Source organism: Sebastes fasciatus, unplaced genomic scaffold, assembly GCF_043250625.1.
Source record: "Sebastes fasciatus isolate fSebFas1 unplaced genomic scaffold, fSebFas1.pri Scaffold_122, whole genome shotgun sequence".
NCBI lineage: Eukaryota > Metazoa > Chordata > Actinopteri > Perciformes > Sebastidae > Sebastes > Sebastes fasciatus.
Window position 1 is genome coordinate 1 of NW_027428158.1, and position 16,176 is coordinate 16,176.

General features: G+C 49.4%; 1 protein-coding gene across 1 annotated transcript; it reads right to left on the minus strand.

The window, feature by feature from the left end:
• Nucleotides 1–773: 773 nt before the first annotated feature.
• Nucleotides 774–13,361, minus strand: LOC141763646 (MAM domain-containing glycosylphosphatidylinositol anchor protein 2-like; the record flags this gene model as incomplete). The annotated part of the gene is made up of 5 exons (XM_074628163.1): nucleotides 13,160–13,361; nucleotides 10,421–10,441; nucleotides 10,171–10,326; nucleotides 1,164–1,349; nucleotides 774–1,073 (listed from the first exon to the last, which is right to left on the minus strand). Coding segments are annotated over exons 1-5 (841 nt in total), but the record flags the coding sequence as incomplete, so codon positions are not given.
• Between the last annotated feature and the right edge of the window lie 2,815 nt (nucleotides 13,362–16,176).

Consider the following 16,176-nt stretch of genomic DNA (forward strand, 5'->3'; position numbering starts at 1 on the left):
GACGACCAACAAACCCAGATGGAGACGACCAACAAACCGAGATGGAGACGGCCAACAAACCGAGATGGAGACGACCAACAAACCGAGATGGAGACGACCAACAAACCGAGATGGAGACGGCCAACAAACCGAGATGGAGACGACCAACAAACCCAGATGGAGACGACCAACAAACCGAGATGGAGACGGCCAACAAACCGAGATGGAGACGACCAACAAACCCAGATGGAGACGACCAACAAACCGAGATGGAGACGACCAACAAACCCAGATGGAGACGACCAACAAACCGAGATGGAGACGACCAACAAACCCAGATGGAGACGACCAACAAACCGAGATGGAGACGGCCAACAAACCGAGATGGAGACGACCAACAAACCGAGATGGAGACGACCAACAAACCCAGATGGAGACGACCAAAAAACCGAGATGGAGACGACCAACAAACCCAGATGGAGACGACCAAAAAACCGAGATGGAGACGACCAACAAACCGAGATGGAGACGGCCAACAAACCGAGATGGAGACGACCAACAAACCCAGATGGAGACGACCAACAAACCCAGATGGAGACGGCCAACAAACCGAGATGGAGACGACCAACAAACCGAGATGGAGACGACCAACAAACCGAGATGGAGACGGCCAACAAACCGAGATGGAGACGACCAACAAACCCAGATGGAGACGACCAACAAACCCAGATGGAGACGACCAACAAACCCAGATGGAGACGACCAACAAACCCAGATGGAGACGGCCAACAAACCGAGATGGAGACGACCAACAAACCGAGATGGAGACGACCAACAAACCAAGATGGAGACGACCAACAAACCCAGATGGAGACGACCAAAAAACCGAGATGGAGACGACCAACAAACCGAGATGGAGACGACCAACAAACCTGGCTGGAATAAAGCGGGTGTGGTTTGTACCTGGAAGGCTGCGGTCGGGTGGATGTTGACCTTGGCTTGCCGCCAGCGGTCTCCTTGGTTACCGGTCAGACTCCAGACCGAGGTGTCGGTCACCGTCGTACCTTTCTGACGCAGAAAGACGTTCAGAGCTCCTGCAGAGACAAGCCAACCGGGTCAGTTGTGTGTGTTCTAATGAATACTGTGTATTATATTGTGTACCGGAGACGCTGCCGCAGACTCACCGATGTGTTTCCCGTACATGTGGTAGTAGAAGGAGAAGCAGTAGGTGGGGTTGTTGGTGACGGAGGAGGACGAGGAGGAGGAGGAGGAGGAGGAGGTCTTGGAGTTCATGTTGAAGGTTGGGGACAGCAGCCGGGCCTTGTCTCCCTCCTGCCTCGGCCTCGACGTCTCGATGTACATGTAGAAACCTGAGAGACCATCACAGCTCAGGGGTTAATACACTAATACATTATTACAACACCTTGGAGAACTGGTCCAGAAACCTGCTATGGAACATCATCTCATCTTATAGCACTTTGATTTCATTTGTTTTAATTCATAATGACATTTTTCTTTCTTTGATTCCATGATGTCAGCCAATCACAGGCCTCCAGCTGCTCTTAGCAACAGCTTCTTCTTCTTCTTCTTCTTCTTCTTCTTCTTCCTGTTCCTCCTCTTCCTCTGCAGCAGCATTAGGGTAAGCCTCGGGGTGAAGCGTTTTAAATCCTCTGTCAGACAGGAAGCCTGCGTGCTGAGTGTTTTCTACTCTCGTGTTCACTTTAATTTGTGAGGATTGTTTTAGTGCCGGATGAGCCGGAGGTGGATCTGGTTGCTGCTGCTGCTCTCTGCAGGACTGTTGCTGAGGCCTCCTGAGTTCATCTGTGCAGGGCGATGGTGATCTGTTCTAAATGAACCTTAAAGGGACATTCATAAAATACATTTTAAATAAATAAAAGTATTTAATACTCTTCTCAACATGGGAGTGGATAAATATGCTGCTTTATGTAAATATATGTATAAATTTATTATTGTAAATCAATGAACAACACAGATCAATGACAGATATTGATCCAGAAACCCTCACAGGTACTGCATTTAGCATAAAACAATATGCTCCAATCATAACATGTCAAACTGCAGCCCAACAGGCAACAACAGCTGTCAGTGTGTCAGTGTGCTGACTTGACTATGACTTGCCCCAAACTGCATGTGATGATCATAAAGTGGGCATGTCTGTAAAGGGGAGACTCGTGGGTACCCATAGAACCCATTTACATTCACTGATCTGGAGGTCAGAGGTCAAGGGACCCCTTTGGACATGGACATGACAGTTTGTCCTCTCCAACATTTAGCGTACGTTTGGAGCGTTATTTAACCTCCTTCTTGACCAGCTAGTCTGACCTGGCTGGTACCGATGTCCATGGCCGGTACCATGTCCATGGCCGGTACCATGTCCATGGCCGGTACCATGTCCATGGCCGGTACCATGTCCATGGCTGGTACCGATGTCAAACGTGAAACTGAGACCGCTACAACCTAAAAATCACAAGTTGCGTTAATACGTTGAAGAAATGAACGTCATTAAAAGTAATTTGCGTTAACGCGTTATTATTATGGCGTTGACTTTGACAGCTCTACTAAATACATAAAGACGGAGACTGAACTAAAGATGTCAGAGACGGAGAAAGAAAGACGTCCCCGTGGCTGTCAGAGGAGACATTTCATCACTTGAACACACTCCGTTAAATCGCCACATGTTCCAGTGGAGTCTGGCGGGTCTCCTTCCGCTACAGACGGAGGGACGTTATCAGAAAGAAGCAGCGTGTCACAAATACAAACCGACTGTCAGCCTGATTACGGCGAGGAGAACGTCCGACTGAATCATCTTTGTACTGTCAACGCTGACTCTGGATCTGTAAGGAGGCGTAATAATAAGTCGACCTGTCAAACTGTCCAATACGTCTCCAGTTAGATCGAAATAACTTTAGCATCTGTCCCGCAGCAAAAAATAGTTCTCAGGAAAGACAGTTTAGTTTGTTCATTTACGTCTTTGCTTCTAAAGAGTCGGGACGGAACAGCCAGCTGTCACGTCCAGATGTTTCCACCAGCTTCAGTCTGACAGCTGGGATTATTCCAGCTGTCGGAAACGTTCAGACTAAACCTCGGCTTCTTAATGGCAGAAACACAGAGCGAGGGCTTCGTTCTGGAGACGCCATGTTTTATAACCGATGTTCAACAGTGATAGAAGAAGAAGAAACCGTCGGAGGACGAGGAACACAGAGATGGTTTCTACAGTTTGGGATCTAAACAGAGAGGAAGTTCATCAAGTTTATAGTCTGGAATCTATGACACGTGTCATGGTGTGTCATGGTGCGGCGTGTCATGGTGTGTCATGGTGCGGAGTGTCATGGTGCGGAGTGTCATGGTGTGTCATGGTGCGGAGTGTCATGGTGTGTCATGGTGCGGCGTGTCATGGTGCAGCGTGTCATGGTGCGGAGTGTCATGGTGCGGAGTGTCATGGTGCAGCGTGTCATGGTGCGGAGTGTCATGGTGTGTCATGGTGCGGCGTGTCATGGTGCAGAGTGTCATGGTGCGGAGTGTCATGGTGCGGAGTGTCATGGTGCAGCGTGTCATGGTGCGGAGTGTCATGGTGCGGAGTGTCATGGTGCAGCGTGTCATGGTGCAGCGTGTCATGGTGCGGAGTGTCAGTGTGCGGCGTGTCATGGCGTGTCATGGTTCGGCGTGTCATGGTGCGGCGTGTCAGTGTGCGGAGTGTCATGGTGTGTCATGGTGCGGAGTGTCATGGTGCGGAGTGTCATGGTGCAGCGTGTCATGGTGCGGAGTGTCAGTGTTCGGAGTGTCATGGTGTGTCATGGTGCGGCGTGTCATGGCATGTCATGGTTCGGCGTGTCATGGTGCGGCGTGTCAGTGTGCGGAGTGTCATGGTGTGTCATGGTGCGGCGTGTCATGGTGTGTCATGGTTCGGCGTGTCATGGTGCGGCGTGTCAGTGTGCGGAGTGTCATGGTGCGGAGTGTCATGGTGCGGAGTGTCATGGTGTGTCATGGTGTGTCATGGTGCGGCGTGTCATGGCGTGTCATGGTTCGGCGTGTCATGGTGCGGCGTGTCAGTGTGCGGCGTGTCATGGTGCGGAGTGTCATGGTGTGTCATGGTGCGGCGTGTCATGGTGCAGCGTGTCATGGTTCGGCGTGTCATGGTGCGGAGTGTCATGGTGCGGAGTGTCATGGTGCAGCGTGTCATGGCGTGTCATGGTTCGGCGTGTCATGGTGCGGCGTGTCAGTGTGCGGAGTGTCATGGTGTGTCATGGTGCGGCGTGTCATGGTGCAGCGTGTCATGGTGCGGAGTGTCATGGTGCAGCGTGTCATGGTGCGGAGTGTCATGGTGCAGCATGTCATGGCGTGTCATGGTTCGGCGTGTCATGGTGCGGCGTGTCAGTGTGCAGAGTGTCATGGTGTGTCATGGTGCGGCGTGTCATGGTGCAGCGTGTCATGGTGCGGAGTGTCATGGTTCGGCGTGTCATGGTGCGGAGTGTCATGGTGCGGAGGAGTGTCATGGCGTGTCATGGCGTGTCATGGTGCGGAGTGTCATGGTGCGGCGTGTCAGTGTGCGGAGTGTCATGGTGTGTCATGGTGCGGAGTGTCATGGCGTGTCATGGTGCGGAGTGTCATGGCGTGTCATGGCGTGTCATGGTTCGGCGTGTCATGGTGCGGAGTGTCATGGCGTGTCATGGCGTGTCATGGTGCGGAGTGTCATGGTGCGGCGTGTCAGTGTGCGGAGTGTCATGGTGTGTCATGGTGCGGAGTGTCATGGTGCGGAGTGTCATGGCGTGTCATGGTGCGGCGTGTCATGGTGTGTCATGGTGCGGAGTGTCATGGTGCAGCGTGTCATGGTGCGGAGTGTCATGGTGCGGCGTGTCAGTGTGCGGAGTGTCATGGTGCGGAGTGTCATGGTGTGTCATGGTGCGGAGTGTCATGGTGTGTCATGGTGCGGCGTGTCATGGTGCAGCGTGTCATGGTGCGGAGTGTCATGGTGCGGCGTGTCAGTGTGCGGAGTGTCATGGTGTGTCATGGTGCGGAGTGTCATGGTGCGGAGTGTCATGGTGCGGAGTGTCATGGTGCAGCGTGTCATGGTGCGGAGTGTCATGGTGCGGAGTGTCATGGTGCAGCGTGTCATGGTGCAGCGTGTCATGGTGCGGAGTGTCAGTGTGCGGCGTGTCATGGCGTGTCATGGTTCGGCGTGTCATGGTGCGGCGTGTCAGTGTGCGGAGTGTCATGGTGTGTCATGGTGCGGAGTGTCATGGTGCGGAGTGTCATGGTGCAGCGTGTCATGGTGCGGAGTGTCAGTGTTCGGAGTGTCATGGTGTGTCATGGTGCGGCGTGTCATGGCATGTCATGGTTCGGCGTGTCATGGTGCGGCGTGTCAGTGTGCGGAGTGTCATGGTGTGTCATGGTGCGGCGTGTCATGGTGTGTCATGGTTCGGCGTGTCATGGTGCGGCGTGTCAGTGTGCGGAGTGTCATGGTGCGGAGTGTCATGGTGCGGAGTGTCATGGTGTGTCATGGTGTGTCATGGTGCGGCGTGTCATGGCGTGTCATGGTTCGGCGTGTCATGGTGCGGCGTGTCAGTGTGCGGCGTGTCATGGTGCGGAGTGTCATGGTGTGTCATGGTGCGGCGTGTCATGGTGCAGCGTGTCATGGTTCGGCGTGTCATGGTGCGGAGTGTCATGGTGCGGAGTGTCATGGTGCAGCGTGTCATGGCGTGTCATGGTTCGGCGTGTCATGGTGCGGCGTGTCAGTGTGCGGAGTGTCATGGTGTGTCATGGTGCGGCGTGTCATGGTGCAGCGTGTCATGGTGCGGAGTGTCATGGTGCAGCGTGTCATGGTGCGGAGTGTCATGGTGCAGCATGTCATGGCGTGTCATGGTTCGGCGTGTCATGGTGCGGCGTGTCAGTGTGCAGAGTGTCATGGTGTGTCATGGTGCGGCGTGTCATGGTGCAGCGTGTCATGGTGCGGAGTGTCATGGTTCGGCGTGTCATGGTGCGGAGTGTCATGGTGCGGAGGAGTGTCATGGCGTGTCATGGCGTGTCATGGTGCGGAGTGTCATGGTGCGGCGTGTCAGTGTGCGGAGTGTCATGGTGTGTCATGGTGCGGAGTGTCATGGCGTGTCATGGTGCGGAGTGTCATGGCGTGTCATGGCGTGTCATGGTTCGGCGTGTCATGGTGCGGAGTGTCATGGCGTGTCATGGCGTGTCATGGTGCGGAGTGTCATGGTGCGGCGTGTCAGTGTGCGGAGTGTCATGGTGTGTCATGGTGCGGAGTGTCATGGTGCGGAGTGTCATGGCGTGTCATGGTGCGGCGTGTCAGTGTGCAGAGTGTCATGGTGTGTCATGGTGCGGCGTGTCATGGTGCAGCGTGTCATGGTGCGGAGTGTCATGGTTCGGCGTGTCATGGTGCGGAGTGTCATGGTGCGGAGGAGTGTCATGGCGTGTCATGGCGTGTCATGGTGCGGAGTGTCATGGTGCGGCGTGTCAGTGTGCGGAGTGTCATGGTGTGTCATGGTGCGGAGTGTCATGGCGTGTCATGGTGCGGAGTGTCATGGCGTGTCATGGCGTGTCATGGTTCGGCGTGTCATGGTGCGGAGTGTCATGGCGTGTCATGGCGTGTCATGGTGCGGAGTGTCATGGTGCGGCGTGTCAGTGTGCGGAGTGTCATGGTGTGTCATGGTGCGGAGTGTCATGGTGCGGAGTGTCATGCATATATTGAGGTATATATTGAATAAAATATGGAGGTATATATTGAGGTAAATATTGAGGTATATATTGAGGTAAATGTTGAGGTATATATTGAGGTATATATTGAGGTATATATTGAGGTAAATGTTGAGGTATATATTGAGGTATATATTGAGGTATATATTGAATAAAATATGGAGGTATATATTGAGGTATATATTGAGGTAAATGTTGAGGTATATATTGAGGTATATATTGAGGTAAATATTGACGTATATATTGAGGTATATGTTGAGGTAAATGTTGAGGTATATATTAAGGTCAATATTGAGGTATATATTGAGGTATATATTGAGGTATATATTGAGGTAAATGTTGAGGTATATATTGAGGTATATGTTGAGGTAAATGTTGAGGTATATATTGAGGTATATATTGAGGTAAATGTTGAGGTATATATTGAGGTATATGTTGAGGTAAATGTTGAGGTATATATTGAGGTATATATTGAGGTAAATGTTGAGGTATATATTGAGGTAAATATTGAGGTATATGTTGAGGTATATATTGAGGTATATATTGAGGTAAATGTTGAGGTATATATTGAGGTATATATTGAGGTAAATGTTGAGGTATATATTGAGGTAAATGTTGAGGTATATATTGAGGTATATATTGAGGTATATATTGAGGTAAATATTGAGGTATATATTGAGGTCAATATTGAGGTATATATTGAGGTATATATTGAGGTAAATATTGAGGTAAATATTGAGGTATATATTGAGGTAAATATTGAGGTATATATTGAGGTAAATGTTGAGGTATATATTGAGGTAAATATTGAGGTATATATTGAGGTATATATTGAGGTAAATATTGAGGTATATATTGAGGTATATATTGAGGTAAATATTGAGGTAAATATTGAGGTATATATTGAGGTAAATATTGAGGTATATATTGAGGTATATATTGAGGTAAATATTGAGGTATATATTGAGGTATATATTGAGGTATATATTGAGGTAAATATTGAGGTATATATTGAGGTAAATATTGAGGTATATATTGAGGTATATATTGAGGTATATATTGAGGTAAATGTTGAGGTATATATTGAGGTATATATTGAGGTAAATGCTGAGGTATATATTGAGGTATATATTGAATAAAATATTGAGGTATATATTGAGGTATATATTGAGGTATATATTGAGGTAAATGTTGAGGTATATATTGAGGTATATATTGAGGTAAATGCTGAGGTATATATTGAATAAAATATTGAGGTATATATTGAGGTATATATTGAGGTATATATTGAGGTAAATGTTGAGGTATATATTGAGGTATATATTGAGGTAAATGCTGAGGTATATATTGAGGTATATATTGAGGTATATATTGAGGTAAATATTGAGGTATATATTGAGGTAAATATTGAGGTATATATTGAGGTATATATTGAGGTAAATATTGAGGTATATATTGAGGTAAATATTGAGGTATATATTGAGGTATATATTGAGGTAAATATTGAGGTATATATTGAGGTATATATTGAGGTATATATTGAGGTATATATTGAGGTAAATATTGAGGTAAATATTGAGGTATATATTGAGGTATATATTGAGGTATATATTGAGGTATATATTGAGGTAAATATTGAGGTAAATATTGAGGTATATATTGAGGTAAATATTGAGGTATATATTGAGGTAAATATTGAGGTATATATTGAGGTAAATATTGAGGTATATATTGAGGTATATATTGAGGTATATATTGAGGTAAATATTGAGGTATATATTGAGGTAAATATTGAGGTATATATTGAGGTAAATATTGAGGTATATATTGAGGTATATATTGAGGTAAATATTGAGGTATATATTGAGGTATATATTGAGGTAAATATTGAGGTATATATTGAGGTATATATTGAGGTATATATTGAGGTAAATATTGAGGTATATATTGAGGTAAATATTGAGGTAAATATTGAGGTATATATTGAGGTATATATTGAGGTAAATATTGAGGTATATATTGAGGTAAATATTGAGGTATATATTGAGGTATATATTGAGGTAAATATTGAGGTATATATTGAGGTAAATATTGAGGTATATATTGAGGTATATATTGAGGTATATATTGAGGTAAATATTGAGGTATATATTGAGGTAAATATTGAGGTATATATTGAGGTATATATTGAGGTAAATATTGAGGTATATATTGAGGTATATATTGAGGTAAATATTGAGGTATATATTGAGGTATATATTGAGGTAAATATTGAGGTATATATTGAGGTATATATTGAGGTATATATTGAGGTAAATATTGAGGTATATATTGAGGTATATATTGAGGTAAATATTGAGGTAAATATTGAGGTATATATTGAGGTATATATTGAGGTATATATTGAGGTAAATATTGAGGTATATATTGAGGTATATATTGAGGTATATATTGAGGTAAATATTGAGGTATATATTGAGGTAAATATTGAGGTAATTTGGCAGTAATTCCAAAGAAATTTCAAACAGATTTTTGGCTAATTATCACCTGATTACCATGAAAGTTGCGGAGCTGTAAAATGAAGTGTTACCAAAGATATCTGCCGGCTGTGATTGGTTGTTTCTCGTCACATGACGCGCTTCAAGGAACGCGTTGCGACGGCGTTGCTCTTGTGTTTGAGCGCGCCAACATTGACAACAACGGATCTGATGGGTCATCCAGACCCGTCCGTGTTGACCGTGTTGCTGCGGCCTCTTCGACGTCCGGTACGTCAGCATGTTGTTGTTCTAGTTTCTGTTCTGGTGGAAAATGTTGTTCAGAATTATTAAATATAAATCAGCCTGGCTGTTCAGATTAATGTAAACACCATGACTGTGGCGCCCGGCGTCCCCGCTGTGTAAAACAGCCACACAGCAGAATGTGAGTCACAACCCATCGTCTCCGAGGCCGCACGACGCCGCCGGGCAGGAAGAGGCTAAATAATCGAATGTGATTGGCTGTCGACACCTGGCATCAGGAAGTGAGACCGCCGGTCTGACTGAAACAGGAAAACCCTTCAGCTCCGAGCCCACCGGTTCCTACTGGAGACGCTGGCTTTAAAAACACTAATATATATATATATATATGTCATATATATATATATTTATATCAGTGAAACAGCTTCTCACTGTAGGTTTAACCACCTGACTCAACTGTTATCAGATCATTAAATAGGCGTTATCAGTCACTATCAGCCTCATCGGTGTGGGTCAGTAGGGGCCTACTACACCTACTATGGTGTAAAAGTGAAAGTGAAACTTAAAACCAACAAGTTTTAACATGTAATACTGAATGAAATGTTACATTTTGAATGGATTGAAAGACCTAATTGTTAACCTGTGGTACGTTTGGGGACGTGAAGTTATTGCTGCAGTAAACGCACAAATGAATTTGGCCTTAGAAGCAGGACGGAGGTTGGAAACGTACCCTGCTTGGAGCCGGCGTGGTCGGAGCTCGGTCCCGTGTTCGGGGTGTATTTGGTGTCTCGCGTGGCGGCGCTGTGACGCGTCCAGTCGAACGTGTCCGTTTTGTCCTGAGAGAACAAACACAGCGCCTCGTCCTCGAAGCCACACTGGAACTCCCCTGAACACACAAATAACGCTGATATCACATTTAACAGAAGACTTTTTAAAGACATGAATCACAGCTGATCACATGAGAGGTTCAGGGTACTTACTGAGATGTGGGTTAACAGGAGCTGTGAAGAGACAGAAGACAAGAACAACGTTAGATCAACGTTCATGCAGCCGGCGTCACGTCACGCTACACCAGAGAAACAGAAACGCCGGTGCATTCCTGTAGTGAGTTTCTTTATTCAGCATCAGGAGCAGACCGACAACGGAGCTCATTTAGCGTTAGGTGGCGACCTCTAGTGGCCGTTAGCAGGAGGAGGTCAGAGTGGACTTCTTTCAACTTACGTAACATACTTAAAGGTCCAGTGTGGAGGATTTGGTGATATCTAGCGGTTGGTTTTTATCCGTCTCCATCTTGGTTTTACTGGTATCTTCACTCCAGCTTTAAAACTGAGCCGCTACAACCTAAAGATCACCAGTGTCATTAATACGTTATTATCACGTTAACTCTGACGGCCTTATTCTAAACGCTTTGGAGGTGCTTTTTGGGAAACGAAGCCCAGGTGGAGTTCCTGGTCCAGGATTGAAGAGCGAGGGATGATTAAATAAGAGAACTGGCTTAGCTCCCCTCTAGTGTCTTAGCTCCGCCCTCTAGTGTCTTAGCTCCGCCCTCTAGTGTCTTAGCTCCGCCCTCTAGGGTCTTAGCTCCGCCCTCTAGGGTCTTAGCTCCGCCCTCTAGTGTCACTTCTGGTTGCAAAAAAACAAGATGGTGACGGACAAAAAAACGTTCAGCCGTCGTTATCTTGTTTTTTACGTTTGTACGCGTTTGGACGCAGCGTGTCACTATTGGACGGTATAAGGTGACATTAACCTTCTTGATTCATTCTGTACGGGAAGTTCACAGCCTCCGAATATGTTAATTTACTGACTACATGACCTTTCACAGCTGTGTGTGTGAAGACAACAGCCTGCAGCATTAACACGCACGCACGCACGCACGCACGCACGCACGCACACACACACACACACACACCGAGATGACGGCGTATCTTTAACTGAAACATAGAGTTGACTGATTTCTTTCTGTAGGTTAAAAACTGATGATGGAAAATGTTCCTTTAATGTGTGTGTGTGTGTGTATGTGTGCGTGCATGTGTGTGTGTGTTAATGCTGCAGGCTCGGCCTCACTCCGGAGTAGAGGAGGTGTGGTGTGTGATGTCACAGCGTGTTAGCAGCGCTAGTTTTGAGTTAGCGTTACAGATCTGGGACAGTGTGAAGACAGGAAGCCTCACACACACACACACACACACACACCATACACACACACACACACACCATACACACACACACACACACACACACACCATACACACACACACACACACACACACACACACCATACACACCATACACACACACACACACACACACACACACACACACACACACACACACACACACACACACACACACACACACACACACACACACACACACACAGCTCAAACACTGCAGCAGGGGCCAGAACACATAAATGACCATGAACGGGTGTACAGCTGTTCTGATGGGAGCCGGGCGTCAGGCGGTGACCAGTAGAGGGTCACGTGACCGCGCTGAGCGCCGACAGGTTGATCTGCGTCAACTGACGAGACGTCTGAACTTCTCTTCTCCTCTTCTGTCGTTTCTTTACTCTACAGTTTCTCTGCAGTTGATTTATTTCAGATTCACGTCAACGTTTCTTTTCTTCTCTTGTTTTCCAGCATTTTGTTTAATATTATTTATTAATATTTATATAAATACAGAGAAGCAGCAGAAGGAAACAAACACAACACTGCATCATGTTAAATCTCATATTCAGGTCTCCATCACTCCGTATGAATTATTAGTTAACGTTCTGCAGAGAGAACCACGACACACATCTGTAGTTCTTCTTCTTTTATATTTGATCCTATTTTAATAAGTTACACTTCCTCCATATTGACATGATATCTGGATAAAGTCAGTATGATGTTTCTGTTTATTAGAGGGGTTGTATGTTTACTCCGTGTTCTGAGAGGAGAAATCACTGTTTCTGTGAATGGAGTCTGGTGGCTTTGAAGAGAGCGATGTAACGGCTGTCTGACGGCGAGGTGAAGCGGCTGAGGACGGGAGCAGCAGAAAAACACATTTTAGACACCTAAAAACATCAATATCAGTTTAAGTGTACGCTATATTTACAATATTTTCACCTCTTCACCTCGCCGTCAGACGGCCCTTTACCTCGCCGTCAGACGGCCCTTCACCTCGCCGTCAGATTGCCCTTCACCTCGCCGTCAGACGGCCCTTCACCTCGCCGTCAGACGGCCCTTCACCTCGCCGTCAGACGGCCCTTCACCTCGCCGTCAGACGGCCCTTCACCTCGCCGTCAGACGGCCCTTCACCTCGCCGTCAGACTGCCCTTTACCTCGCCGTCAGACGGCCCTTTACCTCGCCGTCAGACGGCCCTTCACCTCGCCTTCAGACGGCCCTTTACCTCGCCGTCAGACGGCCCTTTACCTCGCCGTCAGACGGCCCTTCACCTCGCCGTCAGACTGCCCTTCACCTCGCCGTCAGACGGCCCTTCACCTCGCCGTCAGACGGCCCTTCACCTCGCCGTCAGACGGCCCTTCACCTCGCCGTCAGACGGCCCTTCACCTCGCCGTCAGACGGCCCTTTCTGACGGAGAACTGAAGCCGTTACATCGCTCTCTTCAAAGCCACCAGACTCCATTCACAGAAACAGTCATTTGACCTCTCAGAACAGGAGAGTTGTGACTTTCTGATCTGAACTAACGTGGCGTTGTGCCACAGGGAAAGACGGCCTACCGCTGTACGTGATGATGCGTTCCGTGGCGTCGCCCTCTCCGTAGCGGGTGATGGGGGTGAGGCGGACCAGGTAGGACTCAGGTTTGATGAGTTCAGTCAGGTTGTAGGTCAACAGCTCCCCCTTCTGGATGGTTCCCTCCATGGCGATCTCCTGCTCCCACCAGCGAGACTGACCCATCTGAAACACAGAGAACACTCAGTATTAACCCTTAAAGCTGCAGGTGGGCCTCGGGGGGGCCGGCCCTTCGTTCTCCCCGTCACGTCCACCAGATCACATTCTAAACACTCAAACCAGAAACGGTGTCGTCCATCAGTACATGTTGTTTCTTGTGTTGGCTCACTTGTTAAAACAAGCAGTTAAAGAGTTGACGGGACGGAGACTGACTGACTGACTGACTGACTGACTGACTGACTGAGTGACTGACTGACTGACTGACTGACTGACTGAGTGACTGACTGACTGACTGACTGACTGACTGACTGACTGACTGACTGAGTGACTGACTGACTGACTGACTGACTGACTGACTGACTGACTGACTGAGTGACTGACTGACTGACTGACTGACTGACTGAGTGACTGACTGACTGACTGACTGACTGACTGACTGACTGAGTGACTGACTGACTGACTGACTGACTGACTGACTGACTGACTGAGTGACTGACTGACTGACTGACTGACTGACTGACTGACTGACTGACTGACTGCTGATGATGAGACGTCTCGTTACACGTTTTCGTTTGTTGAAGCGGAAGTCTCCGATTCAGACTAACTACTTCAAACAAATGAATAATCTTCTGTCAGACTAGCTGGTCATGAAGAGGTTAAATAACGCTCCGAACTTATGGCGAGGAAAAACTGTCATGGTATAGGGATTCTGTTGTTTTATACTCTTCTTCCTCCCCCTCTTCCTCCTCTTCCTTTACCTCCTCCTCCTCCTCCTCTTCCCTCCCCCTCTTCTCCCTCGTCCTCCTCCTCTTCCTTTACCTCCTCCTCCTCCTCCTCCTCTTCCTCCTCCTCCTCCTCTTCCTCCTCCTCCTCCTCCTCTTCCTCCTCCTCCTCCTCCTCTCTCCTCTTCCTCCTCCTCCTCCTCCTCCTCCTCTTCCCCCTCCACCTCCTCTTCCTCCTCCTCCACCTCCTCCTCCTCCTCCTCTTCCTCTTCCCCCTCTTCCTCCTCCCCCTCTTCTCCCTCCTCCTCCCCCTCTTCCTCCTCCCCCTCTTCTCCCTCCTCCTCCTCTTCCTTTACCTCCTCCTCCTCCTCCACCTCCTCCTCCTCCTCCTCCTCCTCTTCCTCCTCTCTCTCCTCCTCCTCCTCCTCCCCCTCCTCCTCCTCCTTCCCCTCCTCCTCCTCCTCCTCTTCCTTTACCTCCTCCTCCTCCTCCTCTTCCTCCTCCTCCACCTCCTCCTCCTCCTCCTCTTCCCCCTCTTCCTCCTCTTCCTTTACCTCCTCCTCCTCCTCCTCCTCCTCCACCTCCTCCTCCTCCTCCTCCTCTTCCTCCTCTCTCTCCTCCTCCTCCTCTTCCTTTACCTCCTCCTCCTCCTCCTCCTCCACCTCCTCCTCCTCCTCCTCCTCTTCCTCCTCTCTCTCCTCCTCCTCCTCCTCCTCCTCCTCCCCCTCCTCCTCCTCCTCCTCCTCCTTCCCCTCCTCCTCCTCCTCCTCTCTCCTCTTCCTCCTCCTCCTCCTCTTCCCCCTCCACCTCCTCTTCCTCCTCCTCCTACTCCTCCTCCTCCCTCCTCTTCCTCCCCCTCCTCCTCCTCCTCCTCCTCTTCCTCCCTCCTCCTCTTCCTCCTCCACCCTCCTCCTCCTACTCCTCCTCCTCCTCCTTCCCCCTCCTTCCCCTCCTCCTCCTCCTCCTCTCTCCTCTTCCTCCTCCTCCTCCTCTTCCCCCTCCACCTCCTACTCCTCCTCTTCCTCCTCCACCTCCTCCTCCTCCTCCTCCTTCCCCCCTCCTTCCCCTCCTCCTCCTCCTCCTCTCTCCTCTTCCTCCTCCTCCTCCTCTTCCCCCTCCACCTCCTACTCCTCCTCTTCCTCCTCCACCTCCTCCTCCTACTCCTCCTCCTCCCTCCTCTTCCTCCCCCTCCTCCTCTCCCTCCTCTTCCTCCCCCTCCTCCTCTTCCCCCTCTTCCTCCCCCTCCTCCTCTTCCCCCTCCACCTCCTACTCCTCCTCCTCCTCCTCCTCCTCCACCTCCTCCTCCTCTTCCTCCTCTCCCTCCTCCTCCTCTTCCTTTACCTCCTCCTCCCCCCCTCCTTCCCCTCTTCCTCCTCCTCTTCCTCCTCCTCCTCTCCCTCCTCCTCCCCCCCTCCTCCCTCCTCTTCCTCCCCCTCCTCCTCTTCCCCCTCCACCTCCTACTCCCCCCTCCTCCTCCTACTCCTCCTCCTCCTCCTCCTCCTCCTCCTCCTCCTCCTCCTCCACCTCCTCCTCCTCTTCCTCCTCTCCCTCCTCCTCCCCCTCCTCCTCCTCCTCCTCCCCCCCTCCTTCCCCTCTTCCTCCTCCTCTTCCTCCTCCTCCTCTCCCTCCTCCTCCCCTCCTCCTCCTCCTCCTCCCCCCCTCCTCCCTCCTCTTCCTCCCCCTCCTCCTCTTCCCCCTCCACCTCCTACTCCTCCTCCTCCTCTTCCTCCCCCTCCTCCTCTTCCCCCTCCACCTCCTACTCCTCCTCCTCCTCCACCTCCTCCTCCTCTTCCTCCTCTCCCTCCTCCTCCCCCTCCTCCTCCTCCTCCTCCCCCCCTCCTTCCCCTCTTCCTCCTCCTCCTCCTCCACCTCCTCCTCCTACTCCTCCTCCTCCCTCCTCTTCCTCCCCCTCCTCCTCTTCCCCCTCCACCTCCTACTCCTCCTCCTCCTCCTCCTCCACCTCCTCCTCCTCTTCCTCCTCTCCCTCCTCCTCCCCTCCTTCCCCTCCTCCTCCTCCTCCTCCTCCTCCTCCTCCTCCTCCTCCTCCTCCACCTCCTCCTCCTCTCCTCCTCCTCCTCTCTTCTCCTGTAAAGTTGTTCTCTTTCTTATTCTTCCTCCTGTCT